Source organism: Saccostrea cucullata, unplaced genomic scaffold, assembly GCF_032062105.1.
Source record: "Saccostrea cucullata isolate Sc308-1 unplaced genomic scaffold, CSIRO_AGI_Scuc_v1 ctg220, whole genome shotgun sequence".
Classification (NCBI taxonomy): Eukaryota; Metazoa; Mollusca; class Bivalvia; order Ostreida; family Ostreidae; genus Saccostrea; species Saccostrea cuccullata.
In genome coordinates, this window is record NW_026931323.1 from 369,400 (window position 1) to 393,723 (window position 24,324).

General features: G+C 35.1%; 2 protein-coding genes across 2 annotated transcripts; one reads left to right on the top strand and one right to left on the bottom strand.

The window, feature by feature from the left end:
* Window positions 1–287: 287 nt before the first annotated feature.
* On the top strand, window positions 288–4,488 carry LOC134232195 (solute carrier family 22 member 15-like). Its single transcript, XM_062714141.1, has 9 exons — window positions 288–630; window positions 884–1,305; window positions 1,417–1,647; window positions 1,796–1,930; window positions 2,150–2,232; window positions 2,382–2,499; window positions 3,320–3,392; window positions 3,908–4,058; window positions 4,398–4,488. Exons 1-9 carry the CDS (start codon window positions 316–318, stop codon window positions 4,418–4,420), a joined length of 1,551 nt encoding a protein of 516 aa, XP_062570125.1. The 5' UTR covers window positions 288–315; the 3' UTR covers window positions 4,421–4,488.
* A 932-nt stretch (window positions 4,489–5,420) lies between these two features.
* LOC134232188 (solute carrier family 22 member 4-like) lies at window positions 5,421–8,911 on the bottom strand. The gene is made up of 8 exons (XM_062714133.1): window positions 8,533–8,911; window positions 7,947–8,368; window positions 7,164–7,388; window positions 6,717–6,851; window positions 6,426–6,508; window positions 6,046–6,163; window positions 5,832–5,904; window positions 5,421–5,700 (listed from the first exon to the last, which is right to left on the bottom strand). Exons 1-8 carry the CDS (start codon window positions 8,848–8,850, stop codon window positions 5,503–5,505), a joined length of 1,572 nt encoding a protein of 523 aa, XP_062570117.1. The 5' UTR covers window positions 8,851–8,911; the 3' UTR covers window positions 5,421–5,502.
* Window positions 8,912–24,324: the final 15,413 nt, after the last annotated feature.

Consider the following 24,324-nt stretch of genomic DNA (forward strand, 5'->3'; position numbering starts at 1 on the left):
ACAATAATGATTTCTTATATAAAACTGTATATTGGATTTGTCTATAAAAGTTTTTTTCTGCTTTATTTTAGACTGATTGATCATAAAGGTTTAAGTTACATACAAATTTATCAAAATAACACATTTTAACAGCAAAATAAAATTTTCAAAAAAACAGCTCATATTGCTTCAAGACGTGTTTCTTTAAAACCATAGTTCAGCTGTAGATAAATCACTCAACGTCGTCACGAAAAGAAGAATCAGAAACTTTTTTTTCTGGTGCATTTCCGCATTTGTTTCATTTTCAGGGGTTAGCCATTTTACACGTCTCGGAAGATGACGGATGTTGACGAGCGACTTGATGATATTCTTGAGAAAGTTCTAGAAGAGTCCGGGGGGTTGGGGAAGCTTCAATGGCTGCTGATCTTCGTCATTGTCGGAAGTAAACTCGCAATCACATGGAGCATGTTCATGATGACGTTTGCCGGAAGTACACCTGACTGGTGGTGCGTTTCGCAGAATGGAACTTCCGGTTTGAATGACAGTAGAATAGAATCACTCAGATCCTGCAGCCCCCCTCTCAACACTTCCGGTGGAGACTCCTGTTTATCAATACGCTTTAGCAATGAGAAAAATACAATTGTAAATGAAGTAAGCGAGTTACATTTACTCGAATAAAATTCATCTAAATTTCTTTTTAAGTACTGACTAATTCACGAAGCTCAAACTTAAGAATGTAATTAAGAGAATAAAATTAATGTGAGAGAGGGAAAAAAAATTATAGCATCTGTAATTCTATATTCGGCAAAATAAAAAAAATGATAGACAGGTTATCACATCAGATGGTAATGAGAAGTTTCATAAAAAATATCGAATCATGTCATGACTAGTACTTCGATTTCAGTGGTCCCTGATTTGTGAGGAGGAATGGATAACCTCTATCGTCACCACTATGCAGTTTGTGGGACTTCTGACCAGTGGCTTTATCGCGGGTCAAGTCGCTGACCTGATTGGTCGTAAGCCCACCTTACTCCTGTCTCTCACCCTCCTCGCCTCCAGTAACCTCGTCTGTGGATTCTCCACCTCTTGGGAGATGTTTGCCTTTGCGCGGTTCATGATTGGATTAGCCTGTGGGATGTACCTGACGGTGTTCTTTAACTTTGTGTTGGAGTTTATTCCCACTAAATACCGAGCGATGATAATGGCGATCGACACATGGCCTGTCAATGCAGCATTATTTGGTCTTGTTTCCTTCTGGTTAAAAGACTGGCAGTATCTACATTTTGCAACCTTTTTGATAACTATTCCATTCCTTTTAGGCACAATGTAAGTTATTCCTCCCGCGGGTGCAATGATTTTTTCGTTTTGAATTTTTTCGCTTTGAAAGCGCAAAACAAATCTAGTTTCTATATAATTTTTTTTTTTACTTGCTTTCAGTATGGTTCCTGAGAGCTTCAGATGGCTGGTTTCCCACTTCAAAACGGAAAAAGCTGAAAAAGTCATAGAAAGAATTGCTTTCATTAACGGTAAAGAGAAACCGGATGTGACGAAATTGATTGCAGTAACCCAGAAAGAGGCTGAAGCGGAGGAAAAGAAGAGTTATTCTATTTTAGATATATTTAGAGACGCCAAACTGACAAAGCATTCATTCTTGCTTTGGTTTATATGGTAAATGCTTTAAACTAACCTCTTTTGATTTAAAATTTTAGAACTATTAAAACACATTCAATTTTTAGATCATTTTTATGTTTATCTTTCTATTGAACAGAATGGGGGGATGAACCAATTTTTATCATTCATTTTTGAATTCCCCCAGGCTTTCTAGCGGCTATTCTTACTATGCCATTTCATTTGGTGTGGAAGAACTTTCGGGAGACCTCTACCTTAATATAATCCTCCTAAGTGCAGTGGAAATCCCGGCACAAGTAGTCACTTGGTACTTTAATAACTGGTGAGTATTAGTAAATAACTCGACATTGAGTAGGTCAACCAGAAACGCACAAAACTTGTATTGACTTTTTTGGACTTGATAGATGGACTTAGTAACGTTGTTTATACGGTTTAGGAATGATAAAGTTGTCAGAAAATTTTGTTTTTCATTATTGGCAGACGTTGGACGTACTTTATGTTTTATATGATCGCCCGTTTTTTTTTTTTTTTTTTTTTTTAGTATTGGCAGACGCTGGACGTGCTTTGTGTTTTATATGATCGCCGCTGGTGGTGGATTAGCAGTCGGGATCGTGCAGATATTTGGTAATTAAATTTAGACCCACATTACTAAGGATTTAATAACTATATGTCTTGTATAAGGATGCAAAGCCAGGGACCATCGACAACTCAAAAATTATGAAAGTCAATCATTGATAAATTCAAAACGAAATTTATATCTTTTGATATTACAGATCCTGTAAACAGCCGTGTCGTCATTAACGTGTGTGCTATGGTGGCTAAGTTGGGAGTGGCGGCAGCGTGGGCCGCCGTCAAGACGTTTACCACGGAGACATATCCCACGGTCGTCAGGTGACGTATTACACGATTTATGTAATCTTCATATCTCATTATATCGTTTTTTAGTGGGGGTGACTGGGTGGGCGTCAAGAACCACATTAATCAAATTACAAATAACTTCTCGAGTAATAAACAGATTTATGAGTAGGTTAATTAATTAAAGAGTAACTTACTTCAACAAAGAAACGATGGTAGTTATTCTAAATGACCTATGCGGGAAAACCATTTTTGTCACTTGAAGGTTCTTTTCTGGAAATAATCTTGAAATTCTTCATATGTATATCGCGTTTCATGTGTAGGATAATCTGCTCCACACTTATTCACAATTTATTTGCATGTACACAGTACATGTATTTCAGAGGCGTAGTCACAAACTTAAAAGTGGGGGGGCTCAAGTCCAGAAATTCTTTGACAAGCAAAAAAATAAAAAAAATAAAAAAAAAAAATTAAAAGTGGGGGGCTCAACTCCAGAAATTCTTTGACAAGCAAAAAAAAAAAAAAAAAAAAAAAAAAAAAGGAAAGTTCCCCAAACACGAAAATCCAATTTCGGGGGGGGGGGGGGGGGGGGGGGGGTAGAGGCCAACTTTTTCAAAGGCAAGTTACTTTCAATTCCAATTTACAAGGTTCAAAAAGTTCCATTCAATGAATATTTCCTATAGTAAAGGTAATGTTGGGGAAAAATAGCTGTGATTTTGTTCTTCTTTAAAAAGTGGGGGGGCACAGACATACTCTTGCCCCCCCAGATCTGAAAGTGGGGGGGCTAGTGCCCCCGCTGCCCCCCCTGTGACTACGCCTATGTATTTTTAATTTAACCAGATTATTTTTATTACAGAAACATTGGATACGGTTGCGCAAACTCCATTTCCGGTGTTGGCGCTATGGTGGCTCCTCAGATTGTTCAAATGGTAACGACTGGTTTTGTACTATTGTGTAAATTCATTGTTAAAACTTAATTTACAGATATTTCCGTTCACACAAAAGAAAAGAAAATGATCAATTTTAAATATAAGTTCTATAACGTCCCTTGTATTTGTGTGAAAAATTAAATTAAAGTTTAAACAAGGTGTGTTTGTGTAACACTGATGCACCCGTATGGCGGTTTATGGCGAGAGTTGAACATGTTTGATAAACTCAAAAGTCAAGGCCAAGAGGCCATTTATATTTAGTGTTACCAAATTTAAGAGAATGGTCTTGTCACATGGAATGCACCTGTGAAATATAAACGCCCTAGCCCCACCTACTCAAAAGTTTTTGACAAGGTTAAAGATTTTTGGAGGACAGGACAAAAAATATATATCCCCGAATCTTCGATTACGGTGGCAAAAAAGTAAATAATGGCCTACTGACTTAGAAGCGTTTCAATTTATATGTTAGTGTTTCTTTGTTCAATTTCATTCCATTACGTGTTTTTTTTCTTCAGAGTAAATCATTTCCGGGTATGATGTACTTCCTGTGCGGTACACTGACGTTTTTGTCCGCCATATCTGCGGTTCTTGTTCCCGACACGAAAGGGAAAATCATGGAAAATCAAATTCGGTCAAGAAAATCGGAAATCTTTACAATATCCGTTGGTAAGTTAATATTGATTTCACACACAACATTAGCTTAAACTTTTAATGTTTATAATTATTATGTAAACAAAAATTGTATAGTTTATATAAATAAAAAAGAATTAGATAACTATTTTACCTAGAAAATAATTATTTTTTTCATTTTCAACGATTTTTTCCACAAATATATTTCGCGACATAAATTTTCTATATACATGTAAAATATGAAGTGTATGCTGTCGAGGTTCCCTAATGTATTTTAAATATTTTATATGACATTTAAAAGAAAAAGAATTGAAGTTGTATGCGTATCATTTTTCTCTATCAAAATATACTAATTTAATAATTGTATTTATAAAGAGGCAGATTGTGTGTCAGACTGAAACATCGCAGCAGTATATTCCAGCGGGAGAAGTCATTATTTACCAACATATTTCGCGCGAAGGAGTCATTGCAGCATAATTCGTTTTTACATCTACATTTATATCCCTTTTGTCTACACGTATACTCTGGCAGTATTAATGTGGTCTTGTTCTTATTGTTTTTGTTGTTGTTAATGAATAAATCGTGAAAAATATTCTACTTTTCATGTTTAAAAAGTCTTATTGCCTATGTACTTGTTAATGTATGAACGACTTTCTTTTCTTTTATTTAAAGTTATCTAAAAGCTGGATTTCAAAATTAGCTCCGGCTGGAGTATAAAAAATCTGATCCCACTAGTGCAATTTGAGATGGATCTGTGTAAAAACTTGGTTCATTTATTTTCCTTTGATATTTCTGTGGTGATATATTCCATATCATATGCGATGATACTTTCCATTCCCTTCACCTTTCACTGCACGAGACACTTCTCGCATTAAAAATTAAAACGTAAAAAGCCTAAAAAATATGACTAAACTGAAATGCTACTCAAGTCGAATCGCCAGCGTGGCGCAGTGCTTAAAGCGTCTGCACTACAGATATGATGCTTACGACGCGGACTCCAAATCCACTGTGGGACGTGGAGACCAGACCTGGGGGCCATAAAAGTTAGACGAGCTCACTTTTGATCTCAGTCTCACTTTTTTCAAAGGAATATATAGCGGAAAAGTGAGACTGAGATCAAAAGTGAGCTCGTCTAACTTTTATGGCCCCCGGGCCAGTTCTTCGGACGAGACCGTACAAACCAAGGTCCATTGTCGTAGTAGGCACATGCATGAACGAAAAAGATGCCTCATTGCTAAAAGGCCCTACATTTACTGTAAGTATCCAGTATGGGTAAAAAATTTGCAGCTCACCACCGGCAGGAGGTGGCGTCTCCATGATTCTCGAGAGGAACCTCTTAATATACATGTATATATAAATCTAATTTAATATTTTTCTTCATGACAAGATACAGGTACAGTCATTTTCTTCTTTTATGAACACAATTCACATTTTCTCTATAAAACAATAAATACTCTAGTATACTTTTTTAATTAACTTTCTATTTTTTGTCAGCAGCATTGTCATTTGTAATTTGTATTCCACTATCGGTCACTTTGAGAGACACTTCTATTTGATCCACGCCTATTAGGTCCTCTAGCGCGCGGTCTTTGGTCTCGTGGATGCAGAAAATAGACAAACCGGAAATACACGTCACAACTCCACAAGTGAAGTACAGGAAGCCTTTGTAGGTGGCGCTCTAATAAAAAAACAACATATTTTGGGCGGTTACTAGTATATTGAATGTTACTACTAAGTACTTATAATAACTTATTGGCTGTATAAATTTTGAACAAAATTCAAATCGATAATCATCATACATGTACTAACTGTGCTGAGAGCCAGTGGTGCCAAAATAGGACCAATCCTACACAAGGAGCTGGCCAATCCGTACCCAGTGGTCCTAAAATAAAAATAATGATAATATAGGCCTACATGTCATATCACACAAAATAATGTTTAGGAAACTTCTGTCCTGATTAAACGTCGTTCTGTAGAGTTGCATGGATTTCGCCTGTTGTAACATTTAAGTATTATTTCTTGCCTTAGTACAGTTGGATAGCATTCCGTGGTGATGATAAACATACAGGACCAAGCCGCCGAACAACCCAGCTTAGCCACAAAGGCAAAACCATTAATAACAGCCGAACTGTTGTTAAAATCTACAAATAAAAATATTTTTTAAAAAGTAGAAATTAGGGCCTACAAATTGTTCAGATTTTGTTGTTCATCATGTGGTGTTGTTGTTTTGAAATTGTATTTATATCGGTGACTTTCTAAAAATTCAAAGTTGAAGGCATCTCTAAAGGTTGAAGACTGAGAATTCTAAGGATAAAAAAATTCCTCATAATGATATCAATTTAATAACTACCGAAAATTAAAACTTCTAGAAATTAGAGAATTGATCAGGGTTTTATTTCATACCGAAATTTTTTGCCAATCCAACGGCGATGCCCCCGGCTGCTGACAGTAAACTAAATATCATGTAGGACCACCTCCGCCCTATCCTGGGATAAATTCGAATATTTTATTAATGAAAGCATTAAAATAAAGCCATATCGTGCTTAAATGTCACGGTTAGGTTAAGGAACAAATAAATCATGTTTTGTATGATCATGTACTGTGTAGTTATGATATCACGTTGAGTTCATCAGGATGCTAGATAATTATATACATGTTAAACTTGGCATGGCTTGAAAGAAATTAGATAATTACCTTTTCATGAAATACCATGCGAGAAAAGACCCAGGAATTTCCAAAAAGCTCAGAACAAATATGTTGACATAAAGACTACCAGACAATTTGTCCACACCAAAAGAAATCCCATAATACGTATAAGCCATCGCCATCCTTTCAGGGGAAAAATATATTAAATTAATCTCTAAAATATCTTGAGTTAAAGATCATTACATATTTTCTTGTCATTGAAAGTCCGCTCCTAATAGCATCCAAATGCTACACTACTTCATCGTCAAGATCTCTTGATGCTGAGTTTCAATAGACATGTAACTAGGTTTAAGGATATAATTTTTTTTATACAGATAGGTTATGTAACTATATGATAATTAAGTTTAAATTTAATTTGGTTAATGTTCCATTTTGATTAAAAACAAAAAGAATTAAAGTTAATGTCATTTTTAGTAAATACGAGATAAACTTTACCATGCAAAAGACACGATTACCGCCCTTTTCAGCAAGTACCCGTGTTTACAAATATCGACCACAGTATACTTCCGGTTCATGATATTAGACTTTTGCAGAGCGCCCTCTACTTCCTGCAGACTAGGAGACGATACTTTGTTAAATTTGGAGATTCTATCTATGACCACTTTTGCCTCGTCCATCTTTTTGTGGGAGACTAACCAGCGGAAACTTTCTGGAACAATGCTGAATTAAAACAAAAGTTTTTAAGTAGTAAACATCATACGAACATTTATTGACTAGAACAAGTTGCTGTCCTTAAAAAAAAAAAAAACCACAATACGTGGTCCAGATGCATGTGTTTCTGACCGAAATTCAATTAAAGAACATTTCTAAGTTAAGTAAATATTTATGAAGGTTCGTTCACATTTTCCATTACGATCTGCCTACTTTGACTGGTAGTACAGTACTTTCATAGCAACATTGTTAAATACCTTAACAATAAACATATTTTCAGCTTGGACCTGATATACACAAATGGGTAAAATTATTCTAATGATAATAAAAAAAATATAAATAACTTTCTTTTTTCATTAAACCTGTTTGGGCGATTTCCAAATTTTTGCTGTTTCCGCTATTATAAATTTCTCAAAGTATATTACATTTATAAACAAAGATGCTGCTCGTAAACATAAGACTCAAATGGTGAATAGCTATTCACATTCAACAATGCACTCGAGTGAGAGATCATTCATAGATAGTTAGGTATTATTGTAGGGGGGTTATTGTTCATAGCATACTCACAACCAACATGCGAGAAAAGGCACAGATACGGCGCCCGTTACAATCTGCATATATCGCCAGTCAGGAAGCAGCCAGGCCAGAAGTCCATACAGAGCGGCCGCCAGAGACCACGAGGGAATAGCCTGGATCATGGGCCGGGACTTCATGGGCGTGAACTCAATGATGAAGGTCAAATAAATAGCCAAGTATAAACCGGAGGATATGCCGATAACGAATCTAAGGCTGGCAAACATCTGCCACGAGGTGGAGAAAGCGGCTACGATATTAGCCACTGCGTTTAGAAGAATTGATATGAAGAGGATTAGTTTTCTTCCGAACATGTCTGAGAGCTGACCCGACAGGTACCCGCTGATGAACAGCCCCGCCATCTGAATACTTATAATGATTCCAGGCACCCAGCTCTCCCCGCAGACAAGTCCCCACTACAAAACAAGATTGCATCCTTCTTAAAGAGGATTTCGCTCCCCCTCTCTCTCATTCTCTGAGAAATGCACATTAATAAATCGGAAAATTACGTTCATCTTTACCAATAGCAAAACAGACAAAATTATTATACAAAAATCGTTTCAAACAAATTTCAGATTACCTCGCTAATAACCGTATTCATACCGGGATCGAAATGCACTACACTGCAAGTACTAGAACCGTTCACGTTGCACTCTTTGAAAAGCAATGTAACACCAGATTCATTTCTAGCATCCTTATTTTCCTCCAATATTGAAGAGTTTCTATGATCGTCACACCACCAATCAGGAGAAGCGGCCCCAAACGTCATCATCAACACAGACCACGTGATCGGAAACTTAACAAGGTTCATAACGGTAATAATGAGAAACTGGAAGCGCCCCAAACCCCCAGTGTCCAGGAGAATGTTTTCTAAAAGATGATTCAGTTCACCAGACATTATTCTGTTGTCAAATTTTCACGAAATCCCTTGTCAGTTGATAAAATTTTCGTCCGTGTGAGTTTGCATTAATGAAGTCAATTCAAGCTCGTACCTCATTTAGGTTTTGTATGTTTAATTTTAAATTCTAGTATTCATAAACATGGCTTTATTAATGTTTTCTTACAGTTCACCTACTGGGCAGATATTTCTAGAATTTTTTTCGCTATTTATTGGATAAGAAAGCTCAAAATTGTTCAAGTGTAGTTTTTAATCTTCAATTACACATTATTTTTATTCTGGAATATTTACCATCATTTTTTTTTATTTTTTTAAATACTTTTCATTCATTTCTGTCTATTTCAGAAGGAAAATCACGACAATACACTCTATTCTGTATACTTATTTATTATCCCCACTCCAGTATACATAAAAAAAATTCATTTCGTTGTTTACTTGATAAATATATTCATAGACCACGTGACTAGGTAAACTATGTAGTAGTTACCCCATATCATACTGATGGTTATGTGTAGATACCCAATGGGCGTGGTCATAATGACACGAGGGAGCGTAGCTCCCGAGTTGTCATTATGACCACGCCCATCGGGTATCTACACATAATCAACAGTGTGATATGGGGTAAATGACTTGTACCACAGTTTTCAAAAATCATTCATATGTAAGTCAGCTTAGGACTCGGTCGGACTGGTTCGTGTGATTGAAACATTAAGTGTTTTGTTTCAAAGATGCATTTGGATTTTATATGATTTTACGCTTCTTCGTGTCCTTCTGACCACGTCCATCGAATATAGGGTAAGTGATTTGTATACAATACTTTGCAAATTTTGCTACAAATTTTGCCCTATACGCGGCACTCAGGGTCATTAAACAGTGAGGGATTTTCCTGTCAACACTTTCTGCGACACGGTACCTCTTTTTATACTTTATAGGTCTCCACGTCCCACAGTGGGATTCAACTCCTTATTTCATGGCTCTAGGGCAAGTGCTTTAAACACTTGGCCACGCAAGCGACATAAAAATTAAACATATCTAGGCCCGTTTAAAAAGTTTGATTAATGTAATTGAAAAAATAATGAGTTTGGTTTCAATGATAGATGTTAATACGATATGATTTTTTTTTCTCGTAAATTTCAATAGTCAAAAACTCAAAATTACATGCTAGTAATTTAAATTTATTATGAACTTGGTTTGGCTTAAATTTTTGTAAACGTGATACAAACTTTGCCGTGCACAGTTGTACGTTGATTGAAATGTTTGTTAGGGGTTATGTATATTTCATTTTAATGAAAATTAGATCTTTGATCGGCTAGATCCGCAATCGAAAATGTTATTTAAGTACAGTAGTGTACACTTGCTTTCACGTCAAGTATGTACCGTGTTACCTTTGTTGGTTATCAAAAGAACTATATATTAGAATCTACTTAGCTAACGTCACCCTGGTCATTACACTATTAAAAAAATGTTTTAAAAAATCAAGCGATATACTTTTAACTACATTATGTAAAGTATTAATGGTCGTTTTTAACTGTTATTTATTATAAAATGCTGTATACAATTGAAAATTTTTACTCCTTAAAAACTCTCCTAAATTCGGTATAACAAGCCCTAGTCCGAATAATCTGACGTTTTCCTGGCTTTTTTACGATTTTGATATTTTACATGCCAGGAAAACGTCAGAACCGGCGCCATTACGAAAACTGGGAATTCGCCGCCTCCAACCGGAGGCGGCATTCTCAGGTTGATTTTCGATACTTGCAAACCGAATTAAATGCTGAATTCACATTTTATCAATAGTACAATACCTTTAGTACTCATCAACATCGTTTTAACGGTTCGTTTATGAAATAATATAATCCATTAAAAACATTTTATCTGACTGTCGAGATTTATTTTCATTTCGTGCGTTTTAAAATCTTGCAACTTCTGATCGGAATATGGAGTGGTAAATTCTTTTCATCGATATTGGTGAGTTCAAGGAGCATTGTGCCATTCAGAAATTGTGATTTCTGCATCTAATTCGGTTCCCAAGTATAGAAAATCAACTTCGGGTGGAGACGGTGAAATTCCCAGTTTTCGTAATGGCGCCGGTTCTGACGTTTTCCTGGCATATAAATATCAAAATTGTCAAAAAACCAGGAAAACGTCAGACTTTTCGGACTAAACAAGCCCGTGTGATTGTTTCATTTAAAAACCGTGCATGATCGTTTTATAAATAGTTCTTTTGTCCTGACTCGATGGGCGGAGTTATAGAAAAGTGTGGGTTATGTACAGAAAACCCACTCTTTTAACAAAAGAAATCACACCTAACTATGGTACAAAAATACATCGGGTCATACGCATTCTTTATCGACTCTCGCTATAACCTCGATACACGTTAAATCGAGAATCATGAGCATGGAAACGGACCGACTGGAAGAAGAAATGTTGCAAGAAAATATAGACGAAACAGATATGTCTACAGCAGATGCCGTTTCACTATTTAACTCGTCATTAAACAAAAATTTGAATTTAAACAAGAAGGAACTAAAATTCAATTTAACTTTTGTTAAAGTCTGAAAATAAAGAAGATATTGAATCTGTTATTAAATCTGAGATTATGACCATTTACCAGCGCAATAAGATTCTCAAAATAACGGACCGCCATGGCTGGGATACGGTCCAAGAGTACTGTAAAATCACATATTTTCGTCGGTTTAAATTTTCGTGGTTTGAGTAAAAACTCTTGGTTCGTGGGGATTTGAATTCGTTGATGAAGAATTGTTGAGTAGTTATGTATGTAACATTTTACATTTCGTGGTGGACATGAATTCGTGGGTCTCTTCATACCTCAAAAACAACGAAAATTAAACCCCCACGAAAATTTGTGATTTCACAGTATTTGGATGACCCTTTAGCTGACAACGGTGTGGATGCTACAAAATTGCGTTCAGCGGTCATAAGGGCATCCAGAAAGAGGGCTAATTTCAACAAGCCTTACAGCAGAGGAACAACGAGAGGAGGATTTTTAATCCCAGGGCGTTTTTTCGTGGCTTCAGCCAAAATTTTAGACAGAGAACCGACATATGTACACTCAAAACACAGCCCAGAACACCACGCAGAACAACGACGGGTTGTGTTTCTATTGCAAGAGGCCAGGGCACATCGCAAAATTCTGTCCATTTAAACCCATTCTCTCAAGAGGAAAACCTAACACTCCAGCAACAGCCACCAGTACCAGTGCAGAATAGCAACATGGAGACAGAGCAAGTTGAGTATTTGGGCAAAAATTATGAATTCATGAATAAAGATAAAGTTGTAAAGAACAGATTGAAAAATAATTCACAAATTTGGGAAAATACATAAAATCCATCAGAATTAGTTTAAAGTACAGTAGAGTATGGTTATATTATTCCTTTTATACAAGATCCTACCTCTGTATGTCTTAAGAGTAACAAATCAGCCCTTGACAACTCTGACTTTGTAGAAAAAGCTGTGAGGGAATTACTTGATAGCAAGTGTATTTCAAAGGTTTCAGAAAGGCCATATGTTGTCAACCCACTGACAGTATCGGTAAGTGATTCTAGAAAACAAAGATTAGTTCTAGATCTAAGGCATGTGAATGAATATGTCTTAAAACAGAGAATAAAATTTGAGGGAGTTAAGGAAGCGAAACAATATGCTAAGAAGGGTTATTATATGTTCAAATTTGATTTACGTTCCGGATATCATCATGTTAAGGGGGCTCTCTACAACGTCACAACATGGCATACTTCCGTTGAAACGCCATTTTGATCACAAATGATCTGATTCAAATTCACTTAACACCGATAAATCACTGAGTATAACACAACATGCGATATTGTGGATGGAATGTACATTGTATCACCTCAATTAATACAGTGTATTGCCCAATACGTTTCCTATCTTTAAAAATGAATTGTTTGTCAATTTATTCAATTTTTACTTATTTGATTATTAAATATTATATTTCCAAACTTACTAGAATAAGATTTTTAGGTGAGAAAAAATGATATAAAAACATGGCTTGTCCATATGTAATTCATCATTACGTGTCAAAACGCTATACACTCAGAAATTTCTTTTTTCTTCAATAAACATATATGCTTTCCAGCAAAAAATATCCCTCAAAAATGCAAATTTGATAAGATAAGACATATGTATTATCTTCCCATCGATTAGAGGATACTCTTGTTCACGATTTGTATACACCCGAATGAATGGTTATTCCCGGTGAAATTTAAACTCTTCATGAAATCACCAAACCGTTTGGACAGTAAGTGGAATTTTGCATGACCCAAACGTTTGATCAACATTGATTATCAGCTGTTTGTATGGGAAACATGCAGGTTTTAGACGAAGTGTGAATTTGGTTATAGGGATTTCTTTTACCCGCTTTTGCCCATTTACCATGTTTTCATGTTTTGTTATATCTAGCACTGGATAACACATGCAAGTTGGATAAAAACGGCAAGTAAATCTACCTTTCTCAATACCATGAATTCACTAAAGACGTGTCTTTGTCATTGACTGGAAACGTGATGGTTTTCGCTTACACTAGTTTGAAAAACAATACATGTACAATACGAACTTCTTTCAATGTCCTTGCTTGAAATTTTTTTTCAATACTCGTGCAAGTTTTAGTAGAGTTTATTTGAAGTTTATAAAAAAAAAAAAAAACAGTACCAAGATATTTGAGCCCACTCTTGAAGCGGATCTCTCACATTTGAATTTTTGTGATGTTTGAAATTTTTGACAGTTTTCAATTTTGTTCAATTTCTTTTTTTTTTCATTGTTTTTACCCTTTGATATTATATATCTTTTCAGATATTGGAGAAGATCCAACCAGCTATTCTCAAGAAAATGCTGTTTTAGTTTTTTCTTTTGTCTATTTTTGTAAATTTAAATAAAAATTATGTTGATTTAATTTTTAACTTTGTTGGTTATTATTTCAATATTTTATAACATTAAAATTTGGAGAGAAATTTAAAGCACTGGGCTTTTGAAAATATAGATAGGAAGGGTTTTAACAAAATAAATAAAATATTTAAATATTTCTAAAATAATAAATAGAAATACTTTGGAACCTTATTTTATCGGATATCGAGCCTATTATTAGAAACAAATGCATGCTACAAAAATCAGTTATACTTCATAGGTGTAGAGATCCTCCTTAAATCGAGAATCATGAGCATGGAAACGGACCGGCTTGAAGAAGAAATGTTGCAAGAAAATATAGACGAAACAGAAATGTCTACAGCAGATGCCGTTTCACTATTCAACTCGTCATTAAACAAAGCTCTTGAGCATGAACGTCAAAAAGCTGAAATACTGGGAGAATTACGAAAAGGTACAGAATCTTTAGCAAGTACTTATGTGAGTACAACTCCCTAAAATGGTTCAAATGAATATACACGAGCTTGCCAACCTTCAAAATTTAAATTTAAACAAGAAGGAACTAAAATTCAATTTAACTTTAATTCTGACCGCGTTGCTGCTTTACAAAAAATTGAACTTTTGTTAAAGTCTGAAAATAAAGAAGATATTGAATCTGTTATTAAATCTGAGATTATTACCATTAACCAGCGCAATAAGATTCTCAAAATAACGGACCGCCATGGCTGGGATACGGGCCAAGAGTACTGTAAAATCACATATTTTCGTCGGTTTAAATTTTCGTGGTTTGAGTAAAAACTCTTGGTTCCTGGGGATTTGAATTCGTTGATGAAGAATTGTTGAGTAGTTATGTATGTAACATTTTACATTTCGCGGTGGACATGAATTCGTGGGTCTCTTCATACCTCGAAAACAACGAAAATTAACCCCCCCACGAAAATTTGTGATTTCACAGTATTTGGATGACCCTTTAGCTGACAACGGTGTGGATGCTACAAAATTGCGTTCAGCGGTCATAAGGGCATCCAGAAAGAGGGCTCATTTCAACAAGCCTTACAGCAGAGGAACAACGAGAGGAGGATTTTATCCCAGGGCGTGTTTTCGTGGCTTCAGCCAAAATTTTGGACAGAGAACCGACATGTACACTCAAAACACAGCCCAGAACACCACGCAGAACAACGACGGGTTGTGTTTCTATTGCAAGAGGCCAGGGCACATCGCAAAACTCTGTCCATTTAAACCCATTCTCTCAAGAGGAAAACCTAACACCTCAGCAACAGCCACCAGTACCAATGCAGAATAGCAACATGGAGACACAACAAGTTGAGTATTTGGGCAAAAATTATGAATTCATGAATAAAGATAAAGTTGTAAAGAACAGATTGAACTAGAACTGTCCAAACGGGACAAAATACCCCCCGCTAGGTTATTTCAGAAGTAAGTTTTTCCATAATAAAGATATGTATCAAACATGAATTATGAAATTTTTCTTCCAGTGACCTTGAAGTTCCACAAATGACCTTGGGTCAAGGTCATGACACACCCTTGGGTCATGGGCAATCTTTGTGTGAAATGACAACCAACCAAGTTTATCCATATGAAAGATATTGACCGGACATGAATTAGGAAATTTTTCTTCCAGTGACCTGGAACTTCCCCAAATGACCTTAGGTCAAGGTCCTGACACACCCTTGGATCATGGGCAATCTTTGTGTGAAATGACAACCTACCAAGTTTATCCATAAGAAAGATATGGACCGGACACGAATTATGAAATTTTTCTTCCAGTGACCTTGAAGTTCCCCAAATGACCTTGAGTCAGGTCAAGACACACCCTTGGGTCATGGGCAATCTTTTTGTGAAATGAGAACTTACCAATTTTATTCATAAGAAAGATATGGACCGGACACGAATTATGAAATTTTTCTTCCAGTGACCTTGAAGTTCCCCAAATACCTTGGGTCAAGGTCATGAAACACCCTTAAGTCATTGGCAATCTTTATGTAGAGTAGTAGATTCTAATGTCCCTCTGTAAGAAAGATATGGACCGGACACGATTGCACAGACGGACAAACGGACAGACGGACAGACAGACAGCTAGACAGACAGACGGACAAGGTGATTCCTATATATATAAATAATTATTTTGGGAAAATACATAAAATCCATCAGAATTATATGTGGTTTTAAGTACAGTAGAGTATGGTTATGTTATTCCTTTTATACAAGATCCTACCTCTGTATGTCTTAAGAATAACAAATCAGCCCTTGACAACTCTGAGTTTGTAGAAAAAGCTGTAAGGGAATTACTTGATAGCAAGTGTATTTCAAAGGTTTCAGAAAGGCCATATGTTGTCAACCCACTGACAGTATCGGTAAGTGATCCTAGAAAACATAGATTAGTTTTAGATCTAAGGCACGTGAATGAATATGTCTTAAAACAGAGAATAAAATTTGAGGGTGTTAAGGAAGCGAAACAATAGGCTAAGAAGGGTTATTATATGTTCAAATTTGATTTACGTTCTGGATATCATCCAATCTAATTAAAATTAGATGTTCCGAATCCGCTATCGCTTCTCAAACGAAGCGATAGCGGATTCGGAACATCTAATTTTAATTAGATTGGTTTTCTTCCAAATAATGAAAAATCTGTGTTTTCTCCATCACAGATATTGGACTGGTTAGGTTTTACATGGAATTTAGAATCTGGTGTGATCCAGGTGCCAACAAGTAAGATAGAAAAAACCGTAAGTAAGATAAATGCAGTTTTAGTTCTGAAGCGTACGACAGCACGAAATCTTGCATCAATGCTAGGTAAGATCATATCACTAATGCCAGCATTAGGGAACATCTGTCAATTGATGTCGAGAAAAATATGTATGATGATTTGTCATAGGAGAACTTGGGATGCATTTTTTGAAATTTCTACAGATGTAAAATCAGAATTAGAATTTTGGTATATAAATTGTAAAACGTTGCCAAATTTACGAGGGCCGTTCAAAAATTACACGGACTGTGCTATTATTTACTCTTACAGACGTCATACAGTTATGAAATTTAATAAAAATATGTATCTTAAAGATTCGACTATATTTTGGGCAAAAATTCTGTATTTTAAGAAAAATTCTACTAAAATTATCGGTATGTTGATATCGCTGATGGAGAGATACGGAGCACGACAAAAACATTGAAGCAAAAGAATGCGGAATCCAAAATTTAACTCATTAATTTTCTATATTTCGCGATATTTTTCGACAATTTTCTCAAATGTATTTTTAAATTGTTCTATTATGTATTTAGATTTCTAACGTGATATTTGAAGTACTAACAGAAATATACTGATTTTTCTCTGATGCGATCCCCGTGAAAACGACTGTGAAAATGACGTCTCCTGGATTGACGGCGCACCACACTTTTGTTAAATTATGTGTAATGCTTGAGATATCACCAACATAGATCCAAAATATGCATAATAAAACATGTAGTAAACTAGGGTATTCGTGACATTCGTCCACAAATAGCAAATTGAAATTTAAGACCGTTAGACCTCTGTAAAAAGGCTATACGGGAGGACGGGAAGAAGATTATCTACGAAAACTTTATCCGGACTGTAAAGAACGTGGTTGAGAATCACCAATGTCACACTATATTTTATAAATACCTGCAGTTTTTGGTTTTAAAACAAAAAAGAATATTCTTTACTTGTTTAATAGATTTTAAGCTTAGCAAGAATTGGTGTTGGGATGTTGAGTAGATAAGGTAACTCAAACTGTACAGGTACCCTTGGGAAATGTTGAGAAAATGAAAGCTTAACAACATATTTTTTTATAATGCCTGTGACGTCGAAGATTTTGCTGCTTCGTGACTTAATATGTCCTGAAAAATCACTCAAAATTGATACCAATTTACAACATTTTGATATGAAATTTTGAAGACCATATAAGTAAAGATTCTTTTATATTATGTGTGACATTTTGCCCGATTATGTCGTCAAATATTTTTTCTGTGCAACAAGTCCGCGTAATTTTTGAACGGCCCTCGTAGTTTTGAATTCTGTACAGAAAACACCAGAGCGAATAATATTTTCTGACGCAAGTACATATGCAAGCGCAGGTTTTGTAGAGAGAAATATTTTAGATATCGTGCATGATATGTTCACAGAGTAAGAAAGATGTAAGAGTTCCACATGGAGAGAATTAAAATCAGTAGAATTAATACTGGACAGTTTAAAAAAGCAAATAAGCGGTAAGATGGTGAAAAACAATCAGAATGTGGTACATATATGTCAAGTAGGTAGCATGAATTAAGAGTTGCAAAATCTTGCCATGAATATTTATCAAATATGTTTAAATAATTGCATTGTAATTGAACTGGAATGGATACCGAGATCTCTAAATATACAAGCAGACTATCTAGACGACTGGTCAGTTTCAGACTGTATATTTGAGTTGTGTGACAAGAAATGGGGACCGATAACATTCGACAGATTTGCAAATAATAAAAACCCAAAAAAAATGGATAAGTTTAATTCCAGATTTTGTTTTCCAGGAACGCATGGAGTAGATGCCTTTGCATTTGATTGGTCAACTGAAAATAAATGGATTGTGCCTCCTGTATATTTGATTCCCACAGTATTAAATCATATGTACATTTGTAGAGCAAAAAGTATATTTGATTGCACCAAAATGGAAATCTGCATTATTTTGGCCAATGGTTTGGGATTTTTGTGAACAGAAATTTAGCCAATTCGTGAAAGATGTAATAGAATTTAAACATCCAAGCAAGTTTTTCGTGAGCGGTTCTGATAAAGAAAGTGTTTTTGCTCAGTCACCATTCATAAGTAATGTGCTAATATTAAGCATTGATTATTCGGATTACGGTTAAAAACAGACGGACGGAATTAACGATTACTATATACCCTCCCGCTTTTCAAGCGGGGGGTATAAAAAGCAGATTAGTTGTTTGTGAACAGAGTGTTGTTCCAGCAGTTCCAGTTAATGGTTCCTGTGGTTCCAGAATGTTTAAGAGAATAAGAGGTGATGTGTATGTTAATGTCTAAAAAATACAAGAAAATGAATACGTATTTGTCACAGAGCAGTGCAGTATGAGCAGAAAAAATCATTGATTTCACGGTGTTGCGGTGATACACGTATATTTAGACACATATGCAATTTAAGATATTTGTAGAAAAAGTAGAAAGGTGATTTAATTAGGGATATAATAGGAATTAAAAAACAGAAAATATTTATGTTAATTTAAAGATTTGTTTTTCTCATTTTAGAAAGGTACTTCTTGGACTGATGTTCATCAATTTACAGAACTGAATAAAAAGTTCGAAGGCAGCAGTCAGCATATCCTGAATATCGTTAATAGCAGCAAATCTACATCTACAAGTAAGAAGTATGAAGTGTATTTTATAAAAATTAGAGAATGGTGTATTAAAAATGAGTGTTCTTATCTTCCAGCATCAGTGCCTTCCGTAGCAGTATATTTAAGTGGTTTTGTTCATCAAAGTGTGTCTTTTTCTGTATTTTGTGCACATCTCTACAGTATCAAGTGGTTCCATAAATTTAATTTAAAGAAAAATCCGTGTGATGATAAACTGATTCAAATGATGGCAGAAGGAGCAAAGAGAATACTCGGAAAACCAACTACGAACAAGATGTGTTTGTGAAACACTATGCGCCCGGCGCAACAAAGTTAAAAAACATATTTTAAGCATATAGGTCACAATCAAGGTCTCAAGGTCATTGATCTTGATGTCATTTGAAAGAACTTAATTAGTGGAGTATGCATACTAAATATGAAGTCTCTATCTTTCATTGTTCAAAAGTTATGGTGAATGTTCAAAAAAGCTATTTTTAGCATATAGGACACAGTCAAGGTCACAAGGTCATTGACCTTGATGACATTTGAAAGAACTGAATTAGTGGAGTAAGCATACTAAATATGAAGTCTCTATCTTTCATTGTTCAAAAGTTATGGTGAATGTTCAAAAAAGCTATTTGTAGCATAAAGGACAGGGTCAAGGTCACAAGGTCATTGACCTTGATGTCATTTGAAAGAACTGAATTAGTGGAGTATGCATACTAAATATGAAGTCTCTATCTTTCATTGTTCAAAAGTTATGGTGAATGTTCAAAAAAGCTATTTTTAGCATATAGGACACAGTCAACGTCACAAGATCATTCACCTTGATGTCATTTGAAAGAGCTTAATTAGTGGAGTTTTCATACTAAATATGAAGTCTCTATCTTTTATTATTCAAAAGTTATAGCGAAGGTTAAAGTTTGCAGAAAAAACTATTTTTAGCATATAGGTCACAGTCAAGGTCACAAGGTCACTGATCTTGGTGTCATTTGAAAGAACTGAATTAGTGGAGTATGCATACTAAATATGAAGTCTCTATCTTTCATTGTTCAAAAGTTATGGTGAATGTTCAAAAAAGCTATTTTTAGCATATAGGACACAGTCAAGGTCACAAGGTCATTGACCTTGATGACATTTGAAAGAACAGAATTAGTGGAGTATGCATACTAAATATGAAGTCTCTATCTTTCATTGTTCAAAAGTTATGGTGAATGTTCAAAAAAGCTATTTGTAGCATAAAGGACAGGGTCAAGGTCACAAGGTCATTGACCTTGATGTCATTTGAAAGAACTGAATTAGTGGAGTATGCATACTAAATATGAAGTCTCTATCTTTCATTGTTCAAAAGTTATGGTGAATGTTCAAAAAAGCTATTTGTAGCATAAAGGACAGGGTCAAGGTCACAAGGTCATTGACCTTGATGACATTTGAAAGAACTGAATTAGTGGAGTATGCATACTAAATATGAAGTCTCTATCTTTCATTGTTCAAAAGTTATGGTGAATGTTCAAAAAAGCTATTTTTAGCATATAGGACACAGTCAACGTCACAAGATCATTCACCTTGATGTCATTTGAAAGAGCTTAATTAGTGGAGTTTTCATACTAAATATGAAGTCTCTATCTTTTATTATTCAAAAGTTATAGCGAAGGTTAAAGTTTGCAGAAAAAACTATTTTTAGCATATAGGTCACAGTCAAGGTCACAAGGTCACTGATCTTGGTGTCATTTGAAAGAACTGAATTAGTGGAGTATGCATACTAAATATGAAGTCTCTATCTTTCATTGTTCAAAAGTTATGGTGAATGTTCAAAAAAGCTATTTTTAGCATATAGGACACAGTCAAGGTCACAAGGTCATTGACCTTGATGACATTTGAAAGAACAGAATTAGTGGAGTATGCATACTAAATATGAAGTCTCTATCTTTCATTGTTCAAAAGTTATGGTGAATGTTCAAAAAAGCTATTTGTAGCATAAAGGACAGGGTCAAGGTCACAAGGTCATTGACCTTGATGTCATTTGAAAGAACTGAATTAGTGGAGTATGCATACTAAATATGAAGTCTCTATCTTTCATTGTTCAAAAGTTATGGTGAATGTTCAAAAAAGCTATTTGTAGCATAAAGGACAGGGTCAAGGTCACAAGGTCATTCACCTTGATGACATTTGAAAGAACTGAATTAGTGGAGTATGCATACTAAATATGAAGTCTTTATCTTTCATTGTTCAAAAGTTATGGTGAATGTTCAAAAAAGCTATTTGTAGCATATAGGACACAGTCAAGGTCACAAGATCATTGACCTTGATGTCATTTGAAAGAGCTTAATTAGTGGAGTTTTCATACTAAATATGAAGTCTCTATCTTTTATTATTCAAAAGTTATAGCGAAGGCTAAAGTTTGCAGAAAAAACTATTTTTAGCATATAGGTCACAGTCAAGGTCACAAGGTCACTGATCTTGGTGTCATTTGAAAGAACTGAATTAGTGGAGTAGGCATACCAAATATGAAGTCTCTATCTTTCATTGTTCAAAAGTTATGGTGAATGTTCAAAAAAAGCTATTTTTAGCATATAGGACACAGTCAAGGTCACAAGGTCATTGAGCTTGATGTCATTTGAAAGAGCTTAATTAATGGAGCATGCATACCAAATATGAAGTCTCTATCTTTTATTATTCAGAAGTTATAGCGAAGGTTAAAGTTTGCAGAAAAAAAACTATTTTTAGCATATAGGTCATAGTCAAGGTCACAAGGTCACTGACCTTGGTGTCATTTGAAAGAACTTAATTAGTGGAGTATGCATACCAAATATGAAGTCTCAACCATTCATGGTTCAAAAGTTATAGCGAAGGTTAAAGTTTGCAGACAAACAGATAAACAAACAGACAGACAGACAGGACAAAAACAATATACGCCTCGGATCTTCGATCCGGGCGCATAAAAAAGAGCCTATAACAGTAGCACATTTACAGCAGATTGTGAAGAAATTTGGTGCAGATCTTTCAAACCTATTCAATGTCAAGATTTGTGCAATGGTGTTATTGTGTTTTGCGGGTTTTCTGCAGTACAGTGAGCTTGCTTATTTAAGAATGTCAAATATAAAATTTGACGACACGTATATCATATTGAACATTAAATGTGGAAAGACCGATGTTTATAGAAGAGGCAACAATGTTACTGTTTCAAAGACAGGTTCATCAACTTGTCCAGTGAAATGGCTTTTAAACTATATTGACTTGGCAAGTTTGAGTTTTGATTCTAATGAATACGTTTTTAGATCTGTCAGATATTTTAAATCACAAGAAAAGTACAAGTTAGTTTCTTAAAATCGTCCATTGTCGTATACCAGAGCCAGGGAAATTTTTCTAGAAGCATTATCACAGATTGGCTTGGACAGTAAAGCATTTTGTTTACACAGTTTGAGGAGTGGGGGTTGATAAAAGAGCACGGCAGATGGCGTACCGATTTTGCCAAAGACGAATATATTAAGGATAGTGTTAAAACACAAACTTCTGTATCTCTAAATTTGGGAATACAGTGTTTATTAATGTATACTGTGTAAATATACATGTATGTGATTAAAATAAATAAATGATCACACCTTTCATAAAAACATGACTTTCCCTTTGTCTCGAGGTTATAGCGAGTAGCACTCTTAACTTGGTCTTTTTCTTGTTATTACTTAGAATAGAATTAATTTATATTCGGACGAACGAAGTGAGGGATATATGTACATGTACGTACAGTTATGAAAGACCGGTCGGCATGGGATGCTCACTCCTCCATGGCACCACCTCTGATGTTTTGGAGGTCCGTGTTTGCTCTGCTCTTATTTTTTGTTGTTTTATGGACTTTTGATCTCGAATACTGTACGTTATCTCCATATGTTTCATTCATTATAGGCGACAACTTTCTTGTTAATTTACCAAGAAAAATATACTACTATCAACGGAAGAAACTAATTTTATTCCCGGAAACTAACAGATTAAAAATATTTTGGGTGAAACCTGACATTTTCCCGGAAGACAAGAACTAAGAGCTAGAGGAATTAAACGCCAGATGGAAGAAAGCTGTCCCACTACAGGAAGAAATGACATGTCTTAGTAGGCTGACGGATGTCAAAAACTTTTGTTGTTTCTAGCATTCATATCATTTTAGATCACTCGTGTTAATATTTTTCAAACGTTGTTTTGTATATCTCAATAAAATTTTTATCTATTTAATACCCGTGTCAATTTATGGACAGAAAAAAGAAGAAAAACATAATAATCATAGGATTTTATTTGATTTCTCATGTTTTAAAAAAACTCCTTCAAGGAGGGAATCTTAACAAAATTCGGTGAATAAGTTCCTGTACATGAAATACGAAAGAACAAACTGGGAACGGAAGAATTCGACCCCAAATTTAAACGCATTCAATAAACATTCCATTGTTTACTTACTAACAACGGTCAAGAAAAAAACAAACATGGAGGAATATCTTGTCCATTCCTTATCTCTGGTCTGTACTAACTTTACTGTCAGAACGGAAACCCAAACCTAACGGAACATGCAGTTAAGAAAATCATTACAAGTTATATTTTTTATGTTTCAAAGTACCAAATGAAACTTTAAAATATGAGCCAACGGATCAATGATCCAGGATATTATCCAAGGGTAGCTGCAAACCCCATTCGTCACTGGATTCGCGCCTGGATAAAACCACATATAATTACACGAATTATTTGATGTTTTTCAAGAAGAATTTGGTTCTGTAAATGGGAAAGGAGTGTTATCCTTTTTCCCTGAACACAGAAACTGATTTCGCTGGAATCATTTAATCCTTAGATACCAGACACGTAGCAACAGGGATGGGGGGTGCCCCCCCCACCTTTTTTTCCCCAACATTACTTTTACTATTGAAAATATTCATTAAAATTGTTGCCCCCCCCTGTTAAATATAGTAAATAGTAAAATGATATCATGAAATTATAGTATTGTGTGCAAAAACTTGGAAGAAGTTGGCCTCTAACAACCCCCCCCCCCAAACACACACACACACACACACACACACACACACACACAAGAAATAGGTTTTTCGTGTTTGGGCAATTTTTCTTTCTTTTTTTTTTTTTTTTTTTTTTGTTTTTTTGTTTTTTTGTCTTTTTTTTTTTTTTTGCTTGTCAACTTTTTTCAGGTTAGTAAAAAATATTCTCTGGCTGCCCCCCCCC